Source organism: Salvia splendens, chromosome 5 (assembly GCF_004379255.2).
Source record: "Salvia splendens isolate huo1 chromosome 5, SspV2, whole genome shotgun sequence".
Taxonomy (NCBI): Eukaryota; Viridiplantae; Streptophyta; class Magnoliopsida; order Lamiales; family Lamiaceae; genus Salvia; species Salvia splendens.
In genome coordinates this window covers 3,046,824-3,067,324 of record NC_056036.1, presented here as the reverse complement: position 1 = coordinate 3,067,324, position 20,501 = coordinate 3,046,824, and the positions used below count along the sequence as shown (strand labels likewise).

General features: G+C 35.6%; 3 protein-coding genes across 3 annotated transcripts; 2 read left to right on the top strand and 1 right to left on the bottom strand.

Moving 5' to 3' along the window:
- Nucleotides 1-195: 195 nt before the first annotated feature.
- Nucleotides 196-5,124, bottom strand: LOC121802674 (UBX domain-containing protein 1-like). The gene is made up of 12 exons (XM_042202350.1): nt 4,792-5,124; nt 3,991-4,141; nt 3,578-3,673; nt 3,261-3,337; nt 2,640-2,722; nt 2,233-2,293; nt 1,918-1,985; nt 1,754-1,835; nt 1,412-1,495; nt 1,233-1,310; nt 739-858; nt 196-595 (listed from the first exon to the last, which is right to left on the bottom strand). Exons 1-12 carry the CDS (start codon nt 4,957-4,959, stop codon nt 419-421), a joined length of 1,245 nt encoding a protein of 414 aa, XP_042058284.1. The 5' UTR covers nt 4,960-5,124; the 3' UTR covers nt 196-418.
- Nucleotides 5,125-7,655: 2,531 nt separating this feature from the next.
- LOC121803422 (UV radiation resistance-associated gene protein-like) lies at nt 7,656-13,868 on the top strand. The gene is made up of 6 exons (XM_042203089.1): nt 7,656-8,134; nt 9,853-10,059; nt 10,901-11,081; nt 12,508-12,656; nt 12,876-13,103; nt 13,513-13,868. Exons 1-6 carry the CDS (start codon nt 7,940-7,942, stop codon nt 13,627-13,629), a joined length of 1,077 nt encoding a protein of 358 aa, XP_042059023.1. The 5' UTR covers nt 7,656-7,939; the 3' UTR covers nt 13,630-13,868.
- Nucleotides 13,869-14,918: 1,050 nt separating this feature from the next.
- Nucleotides 14,919-20,120, top strand: LOC121803668 (TBC1 domain family member 13-like). The gene is made up of 9 exons (XM_042203299.1): nt 14,919-15,552; nt 16,518-16,610; nt 17,047-17,151; nt 17,894-18,040; nt 18,223-18,321; nt 18,406-18,534; nt 19,023-19,202; nt 19,286-19,402; nt 19,710-20,120. The coding sequence occupies exons 1-9, from the start codon at nt 15,190-15,192 to the stop codon at nt 19,872-19,874; spliced, it is 1,398 nt and encodes a 465-aa protein (XP_042059233.1). The 5' UTR covers nt 14,919-15,189; the 3' UTR covers nt 19,875-20,120.
- Nucleotides 20,121-20,501: the final 381 nt, after the last annotated feature.

Sequence of the window (20,501 nt, the reverse complement as noted above, 5' to 3'; positions counted from 1 at the left end):
AGGTAAGCGATTGCGAATTTTTAAAACTTCAGGATTTATCATTCAAATTTGGAAAGGAGCAAATTATAACTATTCTTTATGATTTTATGAGCAATCAACTCATAATAATAATAAGAATAATAATAATAATAATAATAATAATAATAATAATAATAATAATAATAATAATAATAATAATAATAATTTAAAAGACACTAAAAGATCAAGCTGAGTAAGTCATTTCATTTAGCACAATCGCAGAAAAAGATTTTCATCACATAACAAAAAAACCAGAAACTGCTCCGCTTAGGCAATTCACAAATTTTTCTCTGGAGGAATAAAGCTGTCAAATAAAAGTCAGATGCGAAATAGTGCATTTTGGTGCAAGGAAAAATGTCAAAAGAGGATTCTTCACAACTTAAAATAGGTGGGCAGTAGATCAAAGAACCCCGAAGAAAGGATTGTTTATGGCACTGTTCAACTCACTCCCCGCAGAGTGTAGCACCGGCATGTCGACTTTCTCTCTTGGTAGATACAAAAATTCGCCCCCTTCGATTTTCTCAAATCCACAAAGCTCAAGAAACTCAACGCCTCCTTTCAGTTTTCCAACCCGATCCTGCCATGTAGAATTAAGGTTAATCGTCACCAATAAACTCAAACATGTATTGCTGTATAAGAGCGACCAGTGCAATGAAATTCAGTTAAAGGATAAATATAGCCCATATTTAAGAATCAATAGATATGTTAGGCAAAGTGCACCTGAAAATTAGCATTGGTGAGTCTAATTTTGCGGAATTTCTCCTCATTTGGATTTGTTGCAACATTCTTTGCAAAAGTCAAGAGTGTGTTGAAAGCTGTCTTCACTTTGGCTTCATCTTCCTGGTTAATCAGGAGTGTAATAATCGTTCATAACTCAGACGAAATAGGAACATATAATGTCAGAATGTCACAATAATCAGGAGGAACCATCAATAAAGAATTAAAATGTAGCCCAGTTGTTTGAATTGCAAAGATATTGCACCATACCCAACATTTCCGTTTGAAAGAAACATGCTCTGTCAGATACATACATGATACATCAGGTTCATTCGCTTCACAACATAAATTGACATAGAAATAATATTGGAAAGAAACTTCTCTTCAGAATTTTGAAGAATATTGTTCATCAGAATTTAAAACTCATCAATACAAAAATGCAAAACTAACATTTTTTCTGTTCTGACTCGCAAATCATAACAGAATTTGAATGATACCTTGTTATTCTGTTTGAGTGTTCTTAAGCACTCTCTCATTTGCTCTGCCTTTGTAGCTGGTCGAATGGTCAAGGAGCTCTGTATTTTAATTTTGAGAATAATAGCTCAGTAGGGCACAGAACAAGGCCAAACAAACTCATAACCAGACCATGTCAGTGAAGAAACAGATAGGGGAATACCTTCTTTTCCTCAACAGGTGGAGCGGAGGGTTTTGCAGCAGCTGGTTCCTCAGGGGGCAACCCAAGTTTCCTACGTCTTTCTGCCTGGAAATGTACACAAGTTTGGACTCAGCTCGATCCAGAGGTTAGATTGAAAGAAGCAAAATAAGTAATAACAAAAGAAAATGAATGGAAAAACACACCCCACTACTTGACACCTAAAGCAGACTACTCCAAAACAACATACTCAATCATCAAAGGTAAGCTTGTCCATATATTCACAGGCCAAGTGAATGATATAGGATATCTTCAGCAAATATACATCAAAGAAAATAAGAAATCACAAAAGCATATAGCAAGGACCTTGTCTTCTTCCAGTTTTTGACGAATTTTTTCCCTAGCTCTTTTTTCTTCCTCTTTCTCTGCTTTCCGCAAGGCCAAAATACTGTTTGCAAATAACCCAACGCATTGAGAATATCTACCAAAAAAGCGAAAATCTAAATTGGAATACACAAGTGATAGCGCACCGTTTTCTTTCATTATCTTCTTCAATGCGTTTTGCTTCAAGCAGTTCCTTCCCAATTCGAATTCTTTCCTGCCATATCATGTGAAGCCAATTACAGCAATTGTTAATGAAGTTGCACAATATAAATTGAAACTAATAAGATGACAGTAATATAGTATATAATAAAAATGTGTACATCAACGCCAATTCTCTGGGTCAATACTGTAACATTGAAAATTTTCAATAAAAATCTGGATTAAAATTTTCATCAATCTATATAAAATCCCAATCCAGATAAGTACATAAAACTGGGAGGAAGAATCAAATGAAGAAATACCTTCTCTCTTTCTCTTTCACTCAGTTTTTCTGCCTCTTCTTTCTTCTTGCGAGCTCGCTCCCTGAAATTAACAAAGATCAAGCAAAACTAAGAAACAAATCTGAGTATGTAAGTTAGCAACATCATCATAGTATGGCGGGGAACAGGTAAACGAGGGTGATGATATCCTCCATAATATATAATGCATGTAGACTAACATTAAAAAAAGAATGAGTCCTCACATTCATCATCATCTCTACAGCATTGTGTAAGGAGATGACACTTGCAAAATTAACCAAAAGTGTCATCAATTTCAAGTAGCAGCAAGCTAATATCATTGACATAGAATGCTTCTATTGAAACGAACACATTTATAGTAGTAGTACCAGAACAGAAGAGATACGAGTTTCATCAGGATCCAAGTATACCTTAGTTCATGTTGTTTCTGCTTAATCTCTTCTGGTGTGAGAGCTTTTTTGGGAGCCTCGGGTTTCTTGGAATTGACAGGTACCTAAACAGAAGAGATGGCAATCAGATATATGCTCTGATATGTCAGAAAAATAAACGATGATTTAGGTGATAATAACAGGCATATATCTAATAAAAAGTGAGTGCTCAGATTAGGAATCACAGTATCCTTGCAGCAAGCATTGCTAATGTTGGCAACAGCCAACAGGAGTCAAGAGGATTGAAGCAAAATAATTCCACTAATATACAAACGACAACTCCAAGTCTCCAACAAAGAAGACAAAGTTCCAATAGGGTAAATTTGCTAGCCCATATCACGAGATTTGAGTTTACTATATTTGCATGCTCGCATTTCAAGCTAAACAAATTGACTAAGGATGACAGTTGCAACATGCATGCTTCCCTTTAACCAAACATTGATCCTTTCATTCGCAAGCTAGGGGAGGACCACAAATCTTACTTTTGCTTACATGTAAACTTCCAGATTCTATGTAGAGGTGTTGACATTTTAGTAGAAAAACTTATTTTAATATTAAGTGATAGTATGATATATCAATAGTACATGTACATAAAACTCATACCAGAGGCATTAGATCAATGTCAGGGTCATTTTCATGCTCAACAATCCAACTTACAGCAGCCTCAAGATTTTCATTGCCTGTAAGAAGATGAAAACAGTATGAGTCCACCAATTTCATTGGCACAATTGTAAAGATCGTCTAGTTAAAACTTCAGCAAAATAATCATTGTACTAAAGAAACATGCTGTGTCTCAGAACCCCTGTGCATATCTACAAGGGCTAGAAGAGCAAAAAAAAACTAACATAAAATCAAACAAGAGAATACTGCAAGCCATAAAATAGATTACAATAGATATTCACTATTCAGAAAAAGCATACCTGAAAAATGAAGTGCCCGAGTTGACCTTTCTTTGGGAAACCCCATTTCCTCAAGCTCTGCAAGTAGCTGCGGGTTGACTTCAGGAACGACCATTTCTAAATAGAGGAAGAGTATTAGAAAGCTGCACTAAGCAGACTGAACAAAAGACTATTGACAATATTAATAAATAAAATAATTGATGAAATGAACAATAAAATCCAAAGGAAACATAGTGTTTGGTAATTTCAAGAGAAATTTCACTTATCAAGATATGAAGACAAATTCTGCATACTATGAAATGTAAATACTCATTTTTCCACCAGGGATCCAACAGAGCAAACCAGTTGTATTCTTAAAAGAGAAAAATGCTTCAGAAAGCTTGAAGTGGTGATAGTACATAGCATGCACATGAAAAAACGAACATGTTTACCACCTTCTTGTTGAGTGCTACTACCCTCGCCAGCCTCCTCCATCTCAACATCATCTTTAGGCTTTGGCGCCTCCAAACTTATAGGTTTTGCTGCCTCCGAAGTCTTGTCCACAAACTCAGTGTGTCCTGTCCGCTTAGTATGTAAATCACTCTCCTGAGTTCAAATAACACACCGAAACACACATTATTTGAGAAATGTGCTAAATTCTAAACTACTTCCTGTGTAAATTTTATTATGTGAAAAAAAAACAATATGTGCCTAAAAAGTGAGTAGCTCATTGAGTTCAAAAATCATCCAATGTACCAATTTCAGGAAGGAGTACCCTCCAAATGCATCAAAAAATTTATTGATCAACTGTGTATCTATAGTGAAAGTTTGGCTCAAATGTGTGTTATATAGCAGAATAATTCACTTGTTGGTAATATTTTGCTCAAACTTTCCATGACGAACACATCTACTCCTCTTTTAACTTATAGATATAGTTGAGGTGAACTTATTAATCTTTAATGGATTAATCAGATACCAGATTCCATATTACATACGCCCATAAAGTGTGTGATGCTAAATTTTCATTTTAATTTTACCGATCTAGGGAACATGAACAACAAGACAAGAATATGATTGAGTTGTCACAGACTCGCAGCAGATCATCATTTTTAATTTGAAAATAAAGAGATCGATCACCAAACTCACGCAAGAAATCGGCCACTACTTGATTTTAACCAGAATGCTTTATAATTAACGAAACCCCTCGGAAACGTACGCACACAACTATATATCAAAGCATAGTTAAAGAATTATACGGTTTTGGAGCGGCATGGCTTTCCGCAATCGGCGCAGACCAAATTGAGCACGGCCTCCGTGGATTCGACGAAGTTGGCGTGTTTGGTTAGCTCCGCGTGCTCCTGCGCTTCCTCCACTGACTTCAGCAGCGTCCCGCAATCCCCGCATTTCAATGAGAACCCTGCCATGGTTCGTTTTCGCTCCGAGCAGAATCTATCAGTTATTATGTGATGAAATTGCCCGATTCATTGATCGCGCGCGGCTCCTGAGATATTTTTTCAAATTAGGTTCGAAATTTGGGGGAAAATGATAGGAACTCTCGGAGTGAAATCCGATTGACTGAAGAAAATTTAGGTGCGAAGGCGAAAAGAAGGATAAATTGGTACATTATGTTTTAAGAATTTACGCTTTGGCCCTTAAATAATTTGGTTCTCAAACTTTAACCCCATAAAATATTGTCGTTGAAATAAAATTTTAATATTGCCAACTCATATCCACGACTCTCGAAAAACTTCTTTAAATGCGGGTTATGTACCTGTCAATCTAGGGGTGTCAAAACGGGTATGGAGTATCGGGAAACCCTCAACCCGACCTGCTACTCGCCGGGCCACTACCCGACGACAATGGGAAACGGGGCGGGATCGGGTAGTTTGTTTTAAATTTTTTCGGGTATGGGTATACCCGTTAAACCCGATAATACCAGTTATTTTTAGGGTTAGGATTTTCAGATATTTTATTTTAGTTAATTAATTTCAAATCTATATATACCAAATGAAGGATTGCAAATTTGCAAGGTTGGTGAAAGTGAAACTTTTATTAGTTTAGTATCTTTAGATTAGAGATTTAAAATATTTCGACTTTTAGTTGAGGTTATTTATATTTAGACTTTTGATGAAAGTGAATTATTTTTTTATGGTGGTTTAATTTTAGACATGCTTGATGTTTCTATCATAGTATTTACTTATTTGAAATTTGGATTTGCATTATATTTCATACGTAGTCACATTATTATATTTAAAAGATGAGAAATCATCATATTTGTGCAAAGTTAATAGTTGAAAATTATGCAAAAAATACAAATCTAAAATCATAGTGTATGAACTAGCAACAATCCCAAAATTCATTCTAGAATTTCAAACATGTACATAAAATTATTGTATTAGATGACTACCACTGATGATAAGCGAAAAAACTAAAAGCATAATACAATTGAATAATATAATGCACAGTTCAAATTATGCATGCAGGTTTGGGTACCCGCAACTGCGGGTCTGGGATACCCAATACGGGTATGGGGTTACTCGTTTAACTATACGGGTCGGAATTGGGTAGTATAATATTCAAGTTTTCGGGTACGAGTACCCGCTAAATCTGGTTTGGGTACCCGCGGGTACCCGTTTCGACACCCCTAGCTGTCACCAACTCCATAGTGTGGCAGCTTCACCCCATCTCTCATCCATTATCAGCATTGGTCGTCGCACGAGTTCTGTTTCAGATATCAACAACGACATTTTTCATTATATTCGACTCCGCAAATTTTATTTTTTAGATCTGTCCTAGTTTTATGAGTGAACAACTAAAAGTTCGAAATTTTGCACAAAAGACACTAAATTTAATATGCTAAATTCGTATTACACCTAAACCTAAATCCAAATTCCATCAAATTTCGTTAACCCAATTTGCTTGAGAGTTGAGACACATCTCAAGTCATTTTGACCATAATCTAAGGGCATGCCGAACGGGAGTGTCAAACATGCCGAATGGGAGTGCCAGCCCAAATTGGCTTCAATTGTAGGCATGGACATATAGACCGAGCGAGATATAACGATCGACCGATGATACAATTTTTTATTTTTATTTTTTATGACTTATGTAATTTTGTAACTCCATTTTGATGCATTTTTTTATATTTTAATTATATATTTGTCAAAAAGTAATTATTTTTAAAAAACAACGTAAAATAAGTGTATAAAATAGTACTCTATATGTTCCATAATAGTGAAGTCATTTTGTCATTTTGGTATGTTCCATAAGAGCATCCATAGTGGATGTCCGATCTCACTCCCGATCGCTCGAGATTGGGCTCGGGCGTCCTCGGGCATCCACTGCAAGTGCCCGAGCCCGAGCCACGCGACCGAAAGATCGGTCATCCCGATCGGGCATCCATTGCAGCCCTGCGCCCGAGCCAGATCTCTTCGGTTTTTGCGTTTTTAATTTTTAATTTTTATTCTTTAAACCCTAATTAAACTACTAGGGCTCCACCCTAATTAAACCCTAAGTTAAATTTAGATGACTAGTTAGGTTTTTTTTTAGTTTAGTAATTTAGTTTAGTAGTGTAGTTTTTTTTAGCTAAGTATAATGTAGTTTTTTTTTAACTAAGTAATGTTTTTTTTTTGCATTTGTGGTGTTTAATATAATATATTTTGGTATTTTAGTAATTGAAAACAAAATTCAAAAATAATAATATTAAAAATTAAAAGCAGATTGAGTTTAATTGATAGGTCACCACTAGGGCTTCCATTAGGGCTCCACCATTGCAGAAAGAAGGGGCATGCTGATGTGACAACAACTAGGACATCCATTGTGGATGCTCTAATAGTAGAGCCATTTCCTTTTAATTAAAAGTAACACATTTCTTCTCACTTACTTTATTCTCTCTTAACTTTACTATCTATTCGATCTCTATATCTTTTTTTCTATTTTATTCTTTCTTTATTTAATTCAGTTAACAATTTTTATTAAATGGTGGGCGCGGGCCGGAAAGAAACACCTCCACTTGAATGGAGGGAGGAAGAAAAATGATAAAAATATCATGGTAGTGTGTATGTTGTGGAAGTGTAAAGAGCGTTACTTTTAAGCATCACGCTTTTACGACCTCCCACTATCATGCAGCTGCTGCGACACACTGCAGGAAATAAAAAAGCAAAATTGAAGGGAAAATCGAACGAAAATAACTGTTTCACTTTCCTCTATTCGATTGCATCAATTTGACGAAAATTCAAAGATTTATAGCTATGAGGGCACGGTTCTCGCCATCTAAACCCTAGATTTCCTCCTGAATTTTATATGTAGTACGATGGTGAAGAGGAGCTACGGCGATGGATATCGTATTTCGCCGTTGAAATCAAAGAGATTTTCTGGAAACAATTCGTCGATCGTGACTTGTGAATGGGGTCGTTTAAAAAGCCAATTGTGAAGGTACAAGAGGAAGAGCGGGTAGCAGAGGAGGATCAGCCGGCGAAGGTTATAGAATGGGAGGATTGCGAGCAGGAGCTCGCTCGTTTGTGCAGTTTGACCTCCGCACTTGAGGAAGCCAAGAGTAAGAAATCGGTGCTTGAAGAGAAGCTTCACTCGTGGATACAAGTAATATTTTAATCTTTGATTATTGTCTTTATTTTTTTAATTGGTGCTAAAGGAGTTGCAATGGAAGATGAATTATGGATATATTTGTTGGATATTAGTGATCCTCTAAATGTGTTATGAATTTGAACCGATTGAAGAACAATAAAACAGTAGAAATGATGCAAACAAGATTTAGGTGATTTGGTTGTAAAACCTACATCCTCGGGCAAAGAAGGATTCCACTATATTTGTATGATCACGATCACTCAAGAATCACACCGTACAACAACCCGTCCAATCTAGTTCACTCTTAGAATTAATCGATTGAAGTGTAGTTGCTTCTTCCCCTCTCGATGAACAAAATGTGTATCTGTGAATTTTTTATTGTTATGTTCGGATCTTTTATATATATGGAACCAGCGTGATAATCTCCAGCTCGCATCAGCAACTCACAGCTCAGCTCGATCATGTCACACACAGCTCGTGCTCCCAACTGGATTTCAACTCCATAACCGATTTAACTAACTCAATCAATCTAAGCCATTGATTTTGATATGTCATCATCCAATGGTTTAAGATGATTCTTGGTTATATAGCAAAATGCTGTTGGCTTATTTATTCGTAATATTTGGAATGGGAATAGTGAAGGGAAATAAACAAAGCAGTCAATATGGCCCCAGCGTGCTATTTGATTGAGTAGTTGTTGATTGTGATAACTTCAATATGGATAGAGGGGGATCATTTTTGCATGAACTGACTTTAAGGGCTCTGTAATGTGCTTTTCTCAATTTTGTGAATCAGCCAATCAGGTACTGCCAAAATTGAACATTAGAAAATACGTCTGATAGAAGAGCTATGCTGGATTGATATAAATACAAAGAATGATAGAAAAAGGACTTATAGAGGGTGGTCGAGTTTTTTACCAGAAAATTGACTATTTGAAGTTTCTCATGTCAATGGATAAATGGATTCAACTGGGAATTGGGAGTTAGGATACAGAAATGGAAAGTCTATGGGTTTAGGCTCACGGTAAAGATATAACTATTGGCCTTGGCCATACCATCATGTGGTGGGTGTTTAAGAATCTAGTTCATGTTAAATTTGTCTTATTATCTAAATTGCTCATTTATTATTGACATTCCCTGTAATTATGCAAAGGATGTAACAATTATACATCAATAGCCAGATACCACATTACCACCAAAAAAATGATAATGCATCATGTTATTCCTTTGAATATTTTTGTGAAGATTCTTTAATGGCCTCTTATCAGTCCTCAACTGCTGTGTGCACTTCATACCGACTTTTAGTTTTTTTCACTGGCATGATTTGGTTCCCCCTCAACGGGGATCTTCAAGTGTCTGGTAATCATGACTAGGGGGTAGGTCATATTTGCAAAAGCACCAGATCTTGTTACACACTTTTTCATTGATTGATTGTTTTTGATAATTACCAAGTAAGCTATATCTCTAAGATGATAAACAACATGGAATATTTCCTAGATGACATTTCCATAGTCAGGAGATGTTACTTTATCAAATGTGGTTGCAAGAATAGTTGTTATTTAGTTATTATTATTGTTTCTGCTTTCGTGCCGCTCCTGCAATTTATTCTATATCTTTGGTTGTGTGTTTGAAAGACATTAAATGAATGATACAGCTTTTTGTGGCACTTTTCTATCCTTTTTTCTGTTTGACTTAATTGCACTTGGCTAAATGCATTGGTGACACTATTGACAGATAGAATCTGAGTCATTAAGTCGGTCAAATGAGCTTGATCAGATGCGAGAGAAATTGGAACATCGCAAACTGTTGATGGGGAAGATGTCTATGCGTTCCAAAGTTGTAAAGGAGAAGGTAAGAAAGCAAGAGGAAAAACTCAGTGGTGAAATTAGATCTCTTTTGGTTGGTGGAAGTTCTCTTTCTGTGGCCAACAAACACATGCAGGTAATGTTTGACTATGTAACTTGGCTTTCTTCACCAGCTTTATTAACTCAAATGAATTTACATTGGTCCTTAATTTTTGACTATCTAACTCGCGACTGTATAAGTTTATTTGTACTTTTATGCAAGTAGATGACTAAGCATGCGGTAAATTATGTCTGTAAAGTCCTCTATAAACCTGCAGTATATGTTGACCAATTAGATACCCTAGTGAAATGATAATAAATCATTCTAACAGGGGTTTAATATTTTATACAAGTATAGTTTTAGCCACCATTTTTCATCCATCCCTAGATTCTTTTCCCTATTTACCTTTCCAGAGATTTGATCTGACGGAAACTGTTCAGTTTATTCAGTGTAGTGACTAATATCTGAAGAGCACTTCTGTAGATGCCATCTTGAGTAGGCTGATGGATGTGTTCTATATATTTGCTTGAAAACAATGAGTGACGTGTAAATTGCAACTGGCGAAAAATCCAGATTCCCAATGGAAACAAGTTATGCTTTCTTATGTCAGTATCTACTAGAGTCTAAGAAGGCAAAAGATTTGTGAGATACATTCAATGCATAAAAAAAATTAATATATGCTTAATGTGTTGAAGACTTGAAGCTCACTGTGATCACACAGATAGTTTTCTTGCTTTCTGTTTAACAGTTGAGGACTTAGTTTCTCTATATGTAGTCATTATTTGAATTTATGTGCGGCTAAGATCCTAAAATACTATTATTCTTCGTTCTTCATTCTATATTTCCTACTTTGCTTTCACTTGTGGAATGGATTAAATATATGTTTAGCAAATATAATTACTTATCTGATCTGAAATGTAAATCTGTTCCACTGCAGGACTCAAGTAGGTCACTTGCTGGGGAAAAAGGTTATGGTTATTTGAAAAATTTGCAGAAATCATTGAGATTGCGGCAACAGTTTATGGTCTCCCAGGTCACTTTGCTATATCCAGTTAAAGTTGTGGTCAGAAAAGCTTCTGAACAAGAGGTTGAATCATTTCGCAGTAGTATTAAGTCAGGTAATTGTTGATAAGAATTAAGATAGCTTATTAACTGTAAAATGAAGTGAATATGCTTCAAGGTAATTGATCTCACATTTATTCAGGGAGAGAATATTATTCAGTAATACTATAAAACTGCAAATGAACAATAACTCTGTAGTAAAATCATGAATTAGTGACTTGGTTAGAGAGTTAAAATCAAGTCAAAATTAATTGTTTTTGGGGTCTGAGATATACAGAGTCTATAAGCCATAGGTCCATATAACTTCTGAACTTGTTAGAAAAAAAGTTATTGGCTCTTAATTTTGACTGCAAATATGCATTAACACAATGAATTAGTCAATTAAATTATAATAACCAATTTGGTATATAAAAATCTAAGGCAGCAAAACTAAGCACACCCGTCAAGATAATAATTCAGAGTCAGACACCCAATATTTATCCCCCAAAGTATGTGTATTCCTTCTTTCTTTATCGTACGAAACTAAGCAAGTATCATTACAAAATTGTAAAATCAACTGACTATCTGGTACCTTATACCTATACTCATACACGAACGCCTTCTCGACAGTTTTTGGATCTTCCTATTAATATTTGCATATCCAACAATTATGTGTTCTGGGTCATTTGAGCAAGTCCAAGCTGCACGGTTTCTCATTTTGGTAAACTAGTAAATGTTTCCCATTGTCTGAGCGTGGTTATTGAAAGTTTGCTTCTGTGTCATTTTTCCCTCTTCAAAATAAGTACAACAGAAAGACTGCAGTTTTTGTTCTAAAAGAATTAATGGAGTGGAGGGCAAATCAGGGATAGAACAATTTGTATTTGAGTTTACTTTGTCTGTGCAACAGTATCAGTAGTTGAAGAAACAGATAAGATATGTGACTAGGGGATGTCTTTTAGATCATCAGCCTGGGTTAGGTCAAATGGAGAAATCGGATTATGTATGCCAGTAAATATAATAGCATCTGTTGTTTTTTTTGGTTTTCAACCTTGTTTGTGAGGTCCAGGAGTGTGTATTTGCTGCCTTGTCATCTTTTAAAATGATCCACCTAAAAGCCAAGACCAGTATTGGGTTTCATTATCTAACTGAAAAATATTTGAGCAATTTTGAGTATATCTGATTTTTTGTGATGTAAATATTGACATATGCAACACCAGTTGTATGGACATATATGCAGAGACAAAATAATCATATTGTTGCTTTGCATTGATGATTTACTTGGTTTTGTTTCATATAGACCTTTAATATCTATGTTCTAATGTGATTGGTAGTCATCACGATTTATGCACATAGTGTATTTTGTAGATGATGTACACTATTATAATGCACCTGATTCAAACTTGGAGTTAGTAGGTGTTACCTCTTGATCTGCTTCATATATGTGAAGGATCTTAAGTTTTGTAATCATAATATTTTTGTGCTGTTTTATTCGTCTTCTGACAGGTGTTCCGGATGGATCAAAACCTCTCGATCAGGGCACATTGACTATCTCAGGGTTACACCTCACTGTGGTCTCTTTTACGAAGATGAGTTTTTTTACTGACAAGAAGGAGGTTCGGCGTTCGTCAACTGCCCTTGGATATGTAGCTCACGTATGTACTTTCCATATTTGAAACATGAATTTGGATTACTACTTGCTGAACTGTTGTTCTACATGTATGCAACAATGAGCAGTATTTATCCATTTATGTATCTGTAGGGTTGATCTCAGACTGGAAAGCTTTATGTAGTTTATGCATATGCTGTCAATCTGCGAGTGCACTTATTTCTAAGTTAATACGTCTTGATCAAAATGGGCTGTTACTATGCAGGCTGTGTCTCTTATTGCTTCATATTTGCAAGTCCCTCTGCGTTATCCATTACGCTTGGGAGGTTCTCGATCATATATTCGTGATCATTCTCCATCAGTTGAACATTCAGCATCCAGTACATCCTTAGATACAGTAATTTCCACGAGCTCAAAGCCTGTAGAATTTCCTTTATTCATCGAAGGTCAAGACTCAACAAGAGCAGCTTACGCTGTGTTCCTGCTAAACAAGGTATGTTCATTACTAGATTCTTGCACTAGTCACACATAACTTCAATAACTTGTAGATATTTGGTGCATTATGTATATACACCTTTTCAATAAACAAACAGTTTTCATTGAATATTTAAAGTACCCTTGAATTTAGGTCACTATAATGACCTTAATTGATGATGTCTTTTAATATTGATATGACTTAATTCGTTCACTAATGTTGTTGTATTACTGTTCGAGACACATCTGGAATCAACTTTCTTACTGAAGTAGGCAAGAACAACTCTTACTATCGATCAAAGTATGATACTACTGAATAATTGTTCGAGGACTGCCAGCGACCTTTTTTTTGTTCTGCAGTGCAAATTTCTGCTGTCTAATTTGTTATCATAGGGCGTGTTATTACTCATTTGTAAATTTGATTGCAGGATTTAGAGCAGCTCTTGAATTTTATTGGCGTTAAGAGCTTAGGACCTCGCCATATATTAGCAAATCTAAAGGAGCTTACGCGAACAATTCTTTCCCGGGAGTACATAGATATGTGAAGTGAACTGTAAGTTTCTGTAAATGGATTACTTGTATTCTGCAAGGGTGTTGTTTTTTGGCCGAGCACCCAAAAATCTTGGTCCATTTTCCAAATCAGTGCCAATTATATTTCATGTGATTCATGGCTTGGATGGAACCTTTTTTATCCGATTTTTTCCATTGATTTTCGAAAATAGACTATATGGAGTAGTTTTTAACAGGCATTTTTATGAATCAATTTTCACTGAATTCTTCTCTCTTTCCCTGACTGCATTACTGTTTATTATGGATATGCAGCTGAGTAGATCACTTTGTATCTTTGTATAATGGTATGTGTGTGTGTGCGAGAGAGAGATAATGGTTCAACAACTTTGTTAAATGATTAAAGATTTGTGATAATAATTTAGGAAAGGACATAGCTTAGGTATCCTCCACAATCACATGATATATGATGGACCAGTGCTTGTACTCTCAACATCATGTGCCCCAACACAATCTTATGGTTTTTAGTTGTTAAACTTACACCATTGTCATTTCTTGCAAGTAAAAGCATTCAATAATTGCTTGATAAGTCATCATGTATGCAGTATATGTCTTCTATGTCTTCACAATAAACCAATGAATCACAAAAGCAATTTAATTTTAGTGATTGCTGCGTTATCAGGAGGAATGATAATAGTATCTCGGAAAGTACATTTGATGTCACGCACTCCCTTGGTCGCATTATAACTGAATCATTTGATCTTTATAAAAATTAACAAATTTATCAAATTCGGGCATATTTAAGTTTATTTAAACACTATAAAAAAGTTGTGTTTGTATGTTATTCTATGACATTAGCTGCGATCTCAGTGCAAAATTAATTTTGTTATTTTGACCAAAATTCAGACTATTATTTCATATATTTATATATTTTCTTTGTCTCGATGTATTATTTTTATACAAAAATGAAGAAAATTGTGTTTAATGAAAAACATAATAAAATACAAATAAATAAAATAAAGAAATGAGAATAAAGTTATAATGAAGTATTTTAAAATATAAGTATTTGAGTTTATCATAATTATACTTCTTCTGTTTCTTAAAAATAGAAATTTGTGGAATGACGTAAGTTTTAATGTAAAATTGGTAAAATAAAATAGAGATAGAAAGAAATAGATGGTAAGATCTTATGAAAAAAGAACTTTTCTAAAATAAAACGTTTATATTTTTAAAAATATGATTAAAAAAGAAGAGTTTTTTTTTCAAAACAGGAAGGTGTATCATTTTTGTATGCTTAAATTTTCAACGTCTAGCGCATGCCAAAGCCACGTGACCACAACAAATCCACCTGGCAACCAAACTTCGTTCGTCCCTAATCTCTCTCTCTCTAAAACACAAACACACACAGTTACACACACAAACACACACAGGGGAACACGCCGAACTAAATGAATGCGACGCATTCACGAAGAACGTCCCGTCTGCAGTGATCAGAGAAACCTTTTTCTCCAATCTTAAAAAACTAATCCGACGCAATTCAACCCATTTCTCACCAAATCATCACTGGATCGCGAATCGCTGACGAATTCGGTTTGATTATGGTGAAGAAAGGGGTGCCTGACTGGCTCAACAGCTCCCTCTGGTCGACACCCAATCCGCCGCCGTCGCCGCCTCCCAACGACTCCGTGAAGCCATCACCTGCCCCAGTGGTCGAGCCACCGCCTCCAGTGCCCCCACCGGAGCCTCCAGCTGCTTCTTCTGTTGCCAGTGCTGCGAAGACGGAAATCAGGGATCCGCTGAGTAGCACTTACTGTAGTAATAGTAGTGTTTCTCACAGCGACGAAGAAAATGGAAGCTCCTCGGCCAATTCTACAGTGTCAGGTGGCGGAGCGGCTGTGGCACCTGCCCCGGCGCTTCCTGCTGCGGAAGTTATCTTTAGGCAGACTCAGCTTCTACAAGAGGTCTTTATTCTTTCTCCTCTCTATCGAATGCTGCTTAAATGATAGTGCATATTTTACAAAGTTAAAACTTACGCGATATCATGTGGATTTCAACCAGTTTGAAGGAGAATTACTGGCCGATGTTCATCTAAGAGTATCAAGTTAAACCTAACCATAATTCATCTGCTCCTAAAAATATGAAACTCCTTAATGTTGTTTATAGGATTTCCTCGATCTATATGACCAAATTGTTACGGTTGTATTTATAAATTCTAAGAGTTATAGCTCGGAATATTTCAGAATCCAAAAGAATTATCAGTTCAACTGCTTAGTTATGTATAAGGCACATGACCTTTGTTAGCACAATGTCGAGATGCTTGGCATAGTCGTGATAAATACACAATGTTTTCCTGACGAGGAGACACTGGGATGGTTCTTGTTCCCTTTGTCTGCACCCATGGTCATCTCTTACATAGAAAACCTTGTAGTATGATTCATGACCTTGATATGAAGATCAACAGAGTTCTACTCTATAGAAGATGGAGAGGGTGTTTTCCTCTGTGCAAAGATAGTGACCCTAGGGCTAGGGTATCGTGGGTAATATCTATGGTTCTTCTATTTGCAAACAAATATATACTTTAATTTGGCATCTGGCAGCCTACTTATTTTGAGTATATTAGGCATGTTTTGTTATTTGGACTCTGTGTCTCTTTATCTATCTGCAGTACATACATTCACATAAAAAGTGGAGAATTGTATTCAAGAATGATATGACTCGGTTGACAATGTGAAATATTTGTCTTCTCGGTCAAGTTGCAGAATGTAATGAACATTATTAGTACTTAGCAGTACTATATTGGAGAACCCATCTCTCTGGCACTATGACTTTGTTGTTTGTTGTCCTAATTTTTTTTCTCCAGTCTTTATGAGCTCCATTGTTATTTTGTGTATTTTTGTGTGATACTTTGCGTCTTTCTTAACCTCAGCTGTCAAGGAAGGTTATAATTATGGGAGAACTGAGGAGGTTAGCATCAGAAGGCATACCTGATGGAGCTGGAATTCGCTCAATTGTGTGGAAGGTATGAGGTGTAAGTTAGAATGATATTGATATCTGTGCCTGTTCTACACTTGGTTCCTACTTGCCTAACTATGAGTTACCTATTGTATATCAGGATTCCCATTTCTATTACTTTTTGACTTGCATTGTTTATTTTGTAGTATCAATTCAAGGAGGAGTTTCTTTAGTTCAGAATATGTTTTGGCATTGTTGTAGTGACCTCTTGCCGTGTTTGATAATGTGGCACTTAGTCCTTCGCCTACTTTGTATTATTATTTGTGATTGGAAGCTCGTAGCACTGAACAAGGAGGGTCTTTATTTCTTGTGATTACTGGAGACATATCCGAGCATTAATTTTTGGTTCTTGATGATGTGTAGCTGTTTTTTGTTTTAATTCTTTAACCTGATTTAGAACTTTTGATATAGCTAACTTATGAATTTTCCTTTTATTTTTTCAGCTATTGTTGGGGTATCTACCTCCTGATCACTCTCTTTGGCCTTCAGAGTTGGCCAAGAAACGTTCTCAATATAAACATTTCAAAGAGGAGTTATTAATCAGTCCTGTAAGTTCATGAAGATTTGGATAATATGTAAACACGATGATGCCGATTTCACTAGTGCAGTGTCTGTGAAATTGGAAAAAGGACCCATAATCTTTTTATTTCATCTGCTGTGTTAGACTGTTAGTCGTGCTTTGTGTATATTAAGTTTTGTATGTCTTATTTGTTTTTAGTCCCGTAGCCCATAGTAAGTTATTGCAAAGAAACAATACCATGTGGCCGATTTTATAATCTGATATCTTAAAAACAATGTTTCAGTTTTTTCTAATTTTCCTTACTTCAGTTGGATAATGTTTTTTAAATTCCTTGACAGGTGAAATGAACTAGCCATATATGACATGTTTGTATCGACCTTTGAATTGTAGCTACTTTTCTTTATCCGGTTGGGCTAATGTATTTGAAATCCCTTGACAGTTGAAATAAACTAGTCATCTATGACATGACATTTTGTGCTTGTGGATCGCTCTTATTGTTCAGTGACAAACAAGAAATTTTAATTTTATATGAAAATTATGAAGTACAAGTAAATGGGTGACTACATATCTACACCACTTAAACATTAATCTACATAATTGTTTTCAACTTCTGATAATATTGTTGACAGAAAAATCCTGGAACTCTTTAGTTTTGCTAATGCTCTTTGCTAAATCAATCTTTGTCAAACTTCAAAGGCTTGGATTGCTTTATGTTTTTCCACCCATCTTCCAATTATTGGAATTTTCTGAATGTTTTCGTGGCTAGTCAGTCAGATATTACAAGGAGGCTGGAAAAATCAAGTCATGAGAAAAATGAACCTGATGGCAGCCCGGGTTTCCTCTCAAGATCAGAAATAACTCATGGAGAGCATCCCTTGAGTCTTGGACAAAGCAGCATATGGAATCAATTCTTTCAGGTACCTTTAATTCTTTCCAAAGAGTCATGTATCACTGATAGTGATATTATATTTTATGTAAGCCAGGTCCTATTTGCTTTAAATTAAGTTAAATTTGCCCCACTTTTATAACATTAATGGAATGTGCTATCAATCTTAACACCAACATTTGACCATTTGGCTGGAATACATATGCTTTGTAGGATGCTGAAATCTTGGAACAAATTGACAGAGATGTCAACCGTACTCATCCGGGCATAAACTTTTTCTCTGGGGACTCAGCTTTTGCTAAATCCAACCAAGTAAGCTCAAGTTATACTCTGTATTTTGTTCTTGTTGTTGACATCTTGAACTTATTTCACTTGCTTATGTGATCTTGCTTTCAGGAGGCTTTAAGGAAGATTTTAATTGTATTCGCAAAACTCAATCCTGGAATAAGATATGTACAAGGGATGAATGAACTCTTAGCGCCTTTATACTACGTGTTCAAAAATGATCCCAAGGAGGAATATGCGGTATGTTACTTTCTTGGATAGCTCTTGCTTGTTATGATGATGAAGTGCTACTTTAACCTATTAGTTTAGAATGAGATGCAATCTTCTTGTCTTTAAGTAAATTATTCTACCAACTAGAAAACAAATTATTCCATTTCATATAATTTAGAATTTTTAGCTGTTAGAAGCCCCTGTAAGCTCTCCTTTCATCTATGCTAATTGGATATTGATGAAAATTTTATGGTACTTGGATACTGGCATAAATCTTGCCCTTTTTTCATCAAATTAAGCTTGTGGTTACCTATCCAATGACTAACCTATCTACACTGTTGCTCCATCCTCTCAAAAGAATAAGTACAATGAGATGATCATGTAACCAAAATCTCAAATCTCAATATCTGAGATAAGTTTCTTTGTTTGTAACATTGTGCATGCTTTTAATGATGGAGTTTTGTATTGTTATTTTGTTTTCTTTAGCAATTAATACTTCCTTTTACCAAGTTCTGCAGGCTTCTGCTGAAGCAGATACTTTCTTCTGTTTCGTGGAGTTGATAGGCGGATTCCGGGACAATTTTGTTCAGCAGCTTGATAATAGTGTTGTGGGGATTCGTTCCACCATTACAAGATTATCACAGCTTTTAAAGGAGCATGATGAAGAACTATGGCGCCATCTTGAGATGACAACAAAAGTGAGAAATTATATCTCTACTTTGTTATTGCATGGAAAAACTATTAGGTTTCCCTTTTTAAATTCATTTGTATGTATTTGCAGGTCAATCCCCAATTTTATGCCTTTCGGTGGATAACCCTCCTTTTGACCCAAGAGTTCAATTTTCCTGACATTCTCTTAATCTGGGACACGCTTCTGAGTGACCCTGAAGGTCCTCAGGTAGGTCACTTTCTTATACGAATATTACATTTGCAGATTTCCGGTAATGTTAGCTACTCTAAACAATTTTGTTATTACTACAATTTTTTTTTGTTGTGGGTGGGGGGGGGGGGTGTGTATATTTAATAGGTCTTCTGATTATTGTGTGCAAGTGTTTGCTTATGTTGAGCCACAGATGGTATGTCAGTTGGCTGACCTTCCATGATACTACATGTTTGAAGCTGATACATATAGCTGATGTCTTGTTTGACTAATGATTTTCTTGGGATTGATATAGAGGTGATGCTAAGCAATTTCCAAATTGTAGGAAACACTACTCCGAGTTTGTTGTGCAATGCTGATTATTGTGCGTAAGCGTCTGCTTGCTGGTGACTTTACATCTAATCTAAAGTTGCTCCAAAACTACCCATCAACAAACATCAGCCATCTCCTCTACGTTGCCAGCAAGCTTCGAGTTTGCCCAGCAGGCTGAAATAGTTACCCTTTACTTGGCATACTGATCTGTGTGTCGTCATGTTTCAGTTATAGAACTCCATTTGTTGTTATTTTACCTGATATTTATTGTAAGAAAGTTTAGATGTAAATGTCATTTGATTTGACCCCATGAAGATGCTTTGTTTCTTTGTATTAACCTATTTTGTAGCGCTACCAGCAGGAAAGGAAATGTTTGTGCAAGTTCTGGATTTTGATAGATTTAAAAAGAAAGTTTTTGTTAGTATCATTCAACTCAAATAGGTGTTGCACTATAATTTTGTGTACTTGCTCCTTTTCCGTATCCATATTCATTGTACTCTAGTGTAATGTGTCGTTGCTGCCTATACTCCCTCCATTCATAAAAAATGTTTTACTCCCTCAATTCATAAAAAAATGTCTAATTTATAAACGACAATCCTTTCATAAAAAATGTCTTACTCCCTCAATTCATAAAAAAATGTCTAATATATAAACGACAAGAGTTTTCATGTTCACTTGGTAAATATAAGATATATATTAGTACTAAAAAAATATTGATCAAGTGAAAGAGGGAAAAAAGACGTGTGGAAAAATAAGACCATATATATTAGTACTAAAAAAATATTGATAAAGTGTAAGAGGGAAA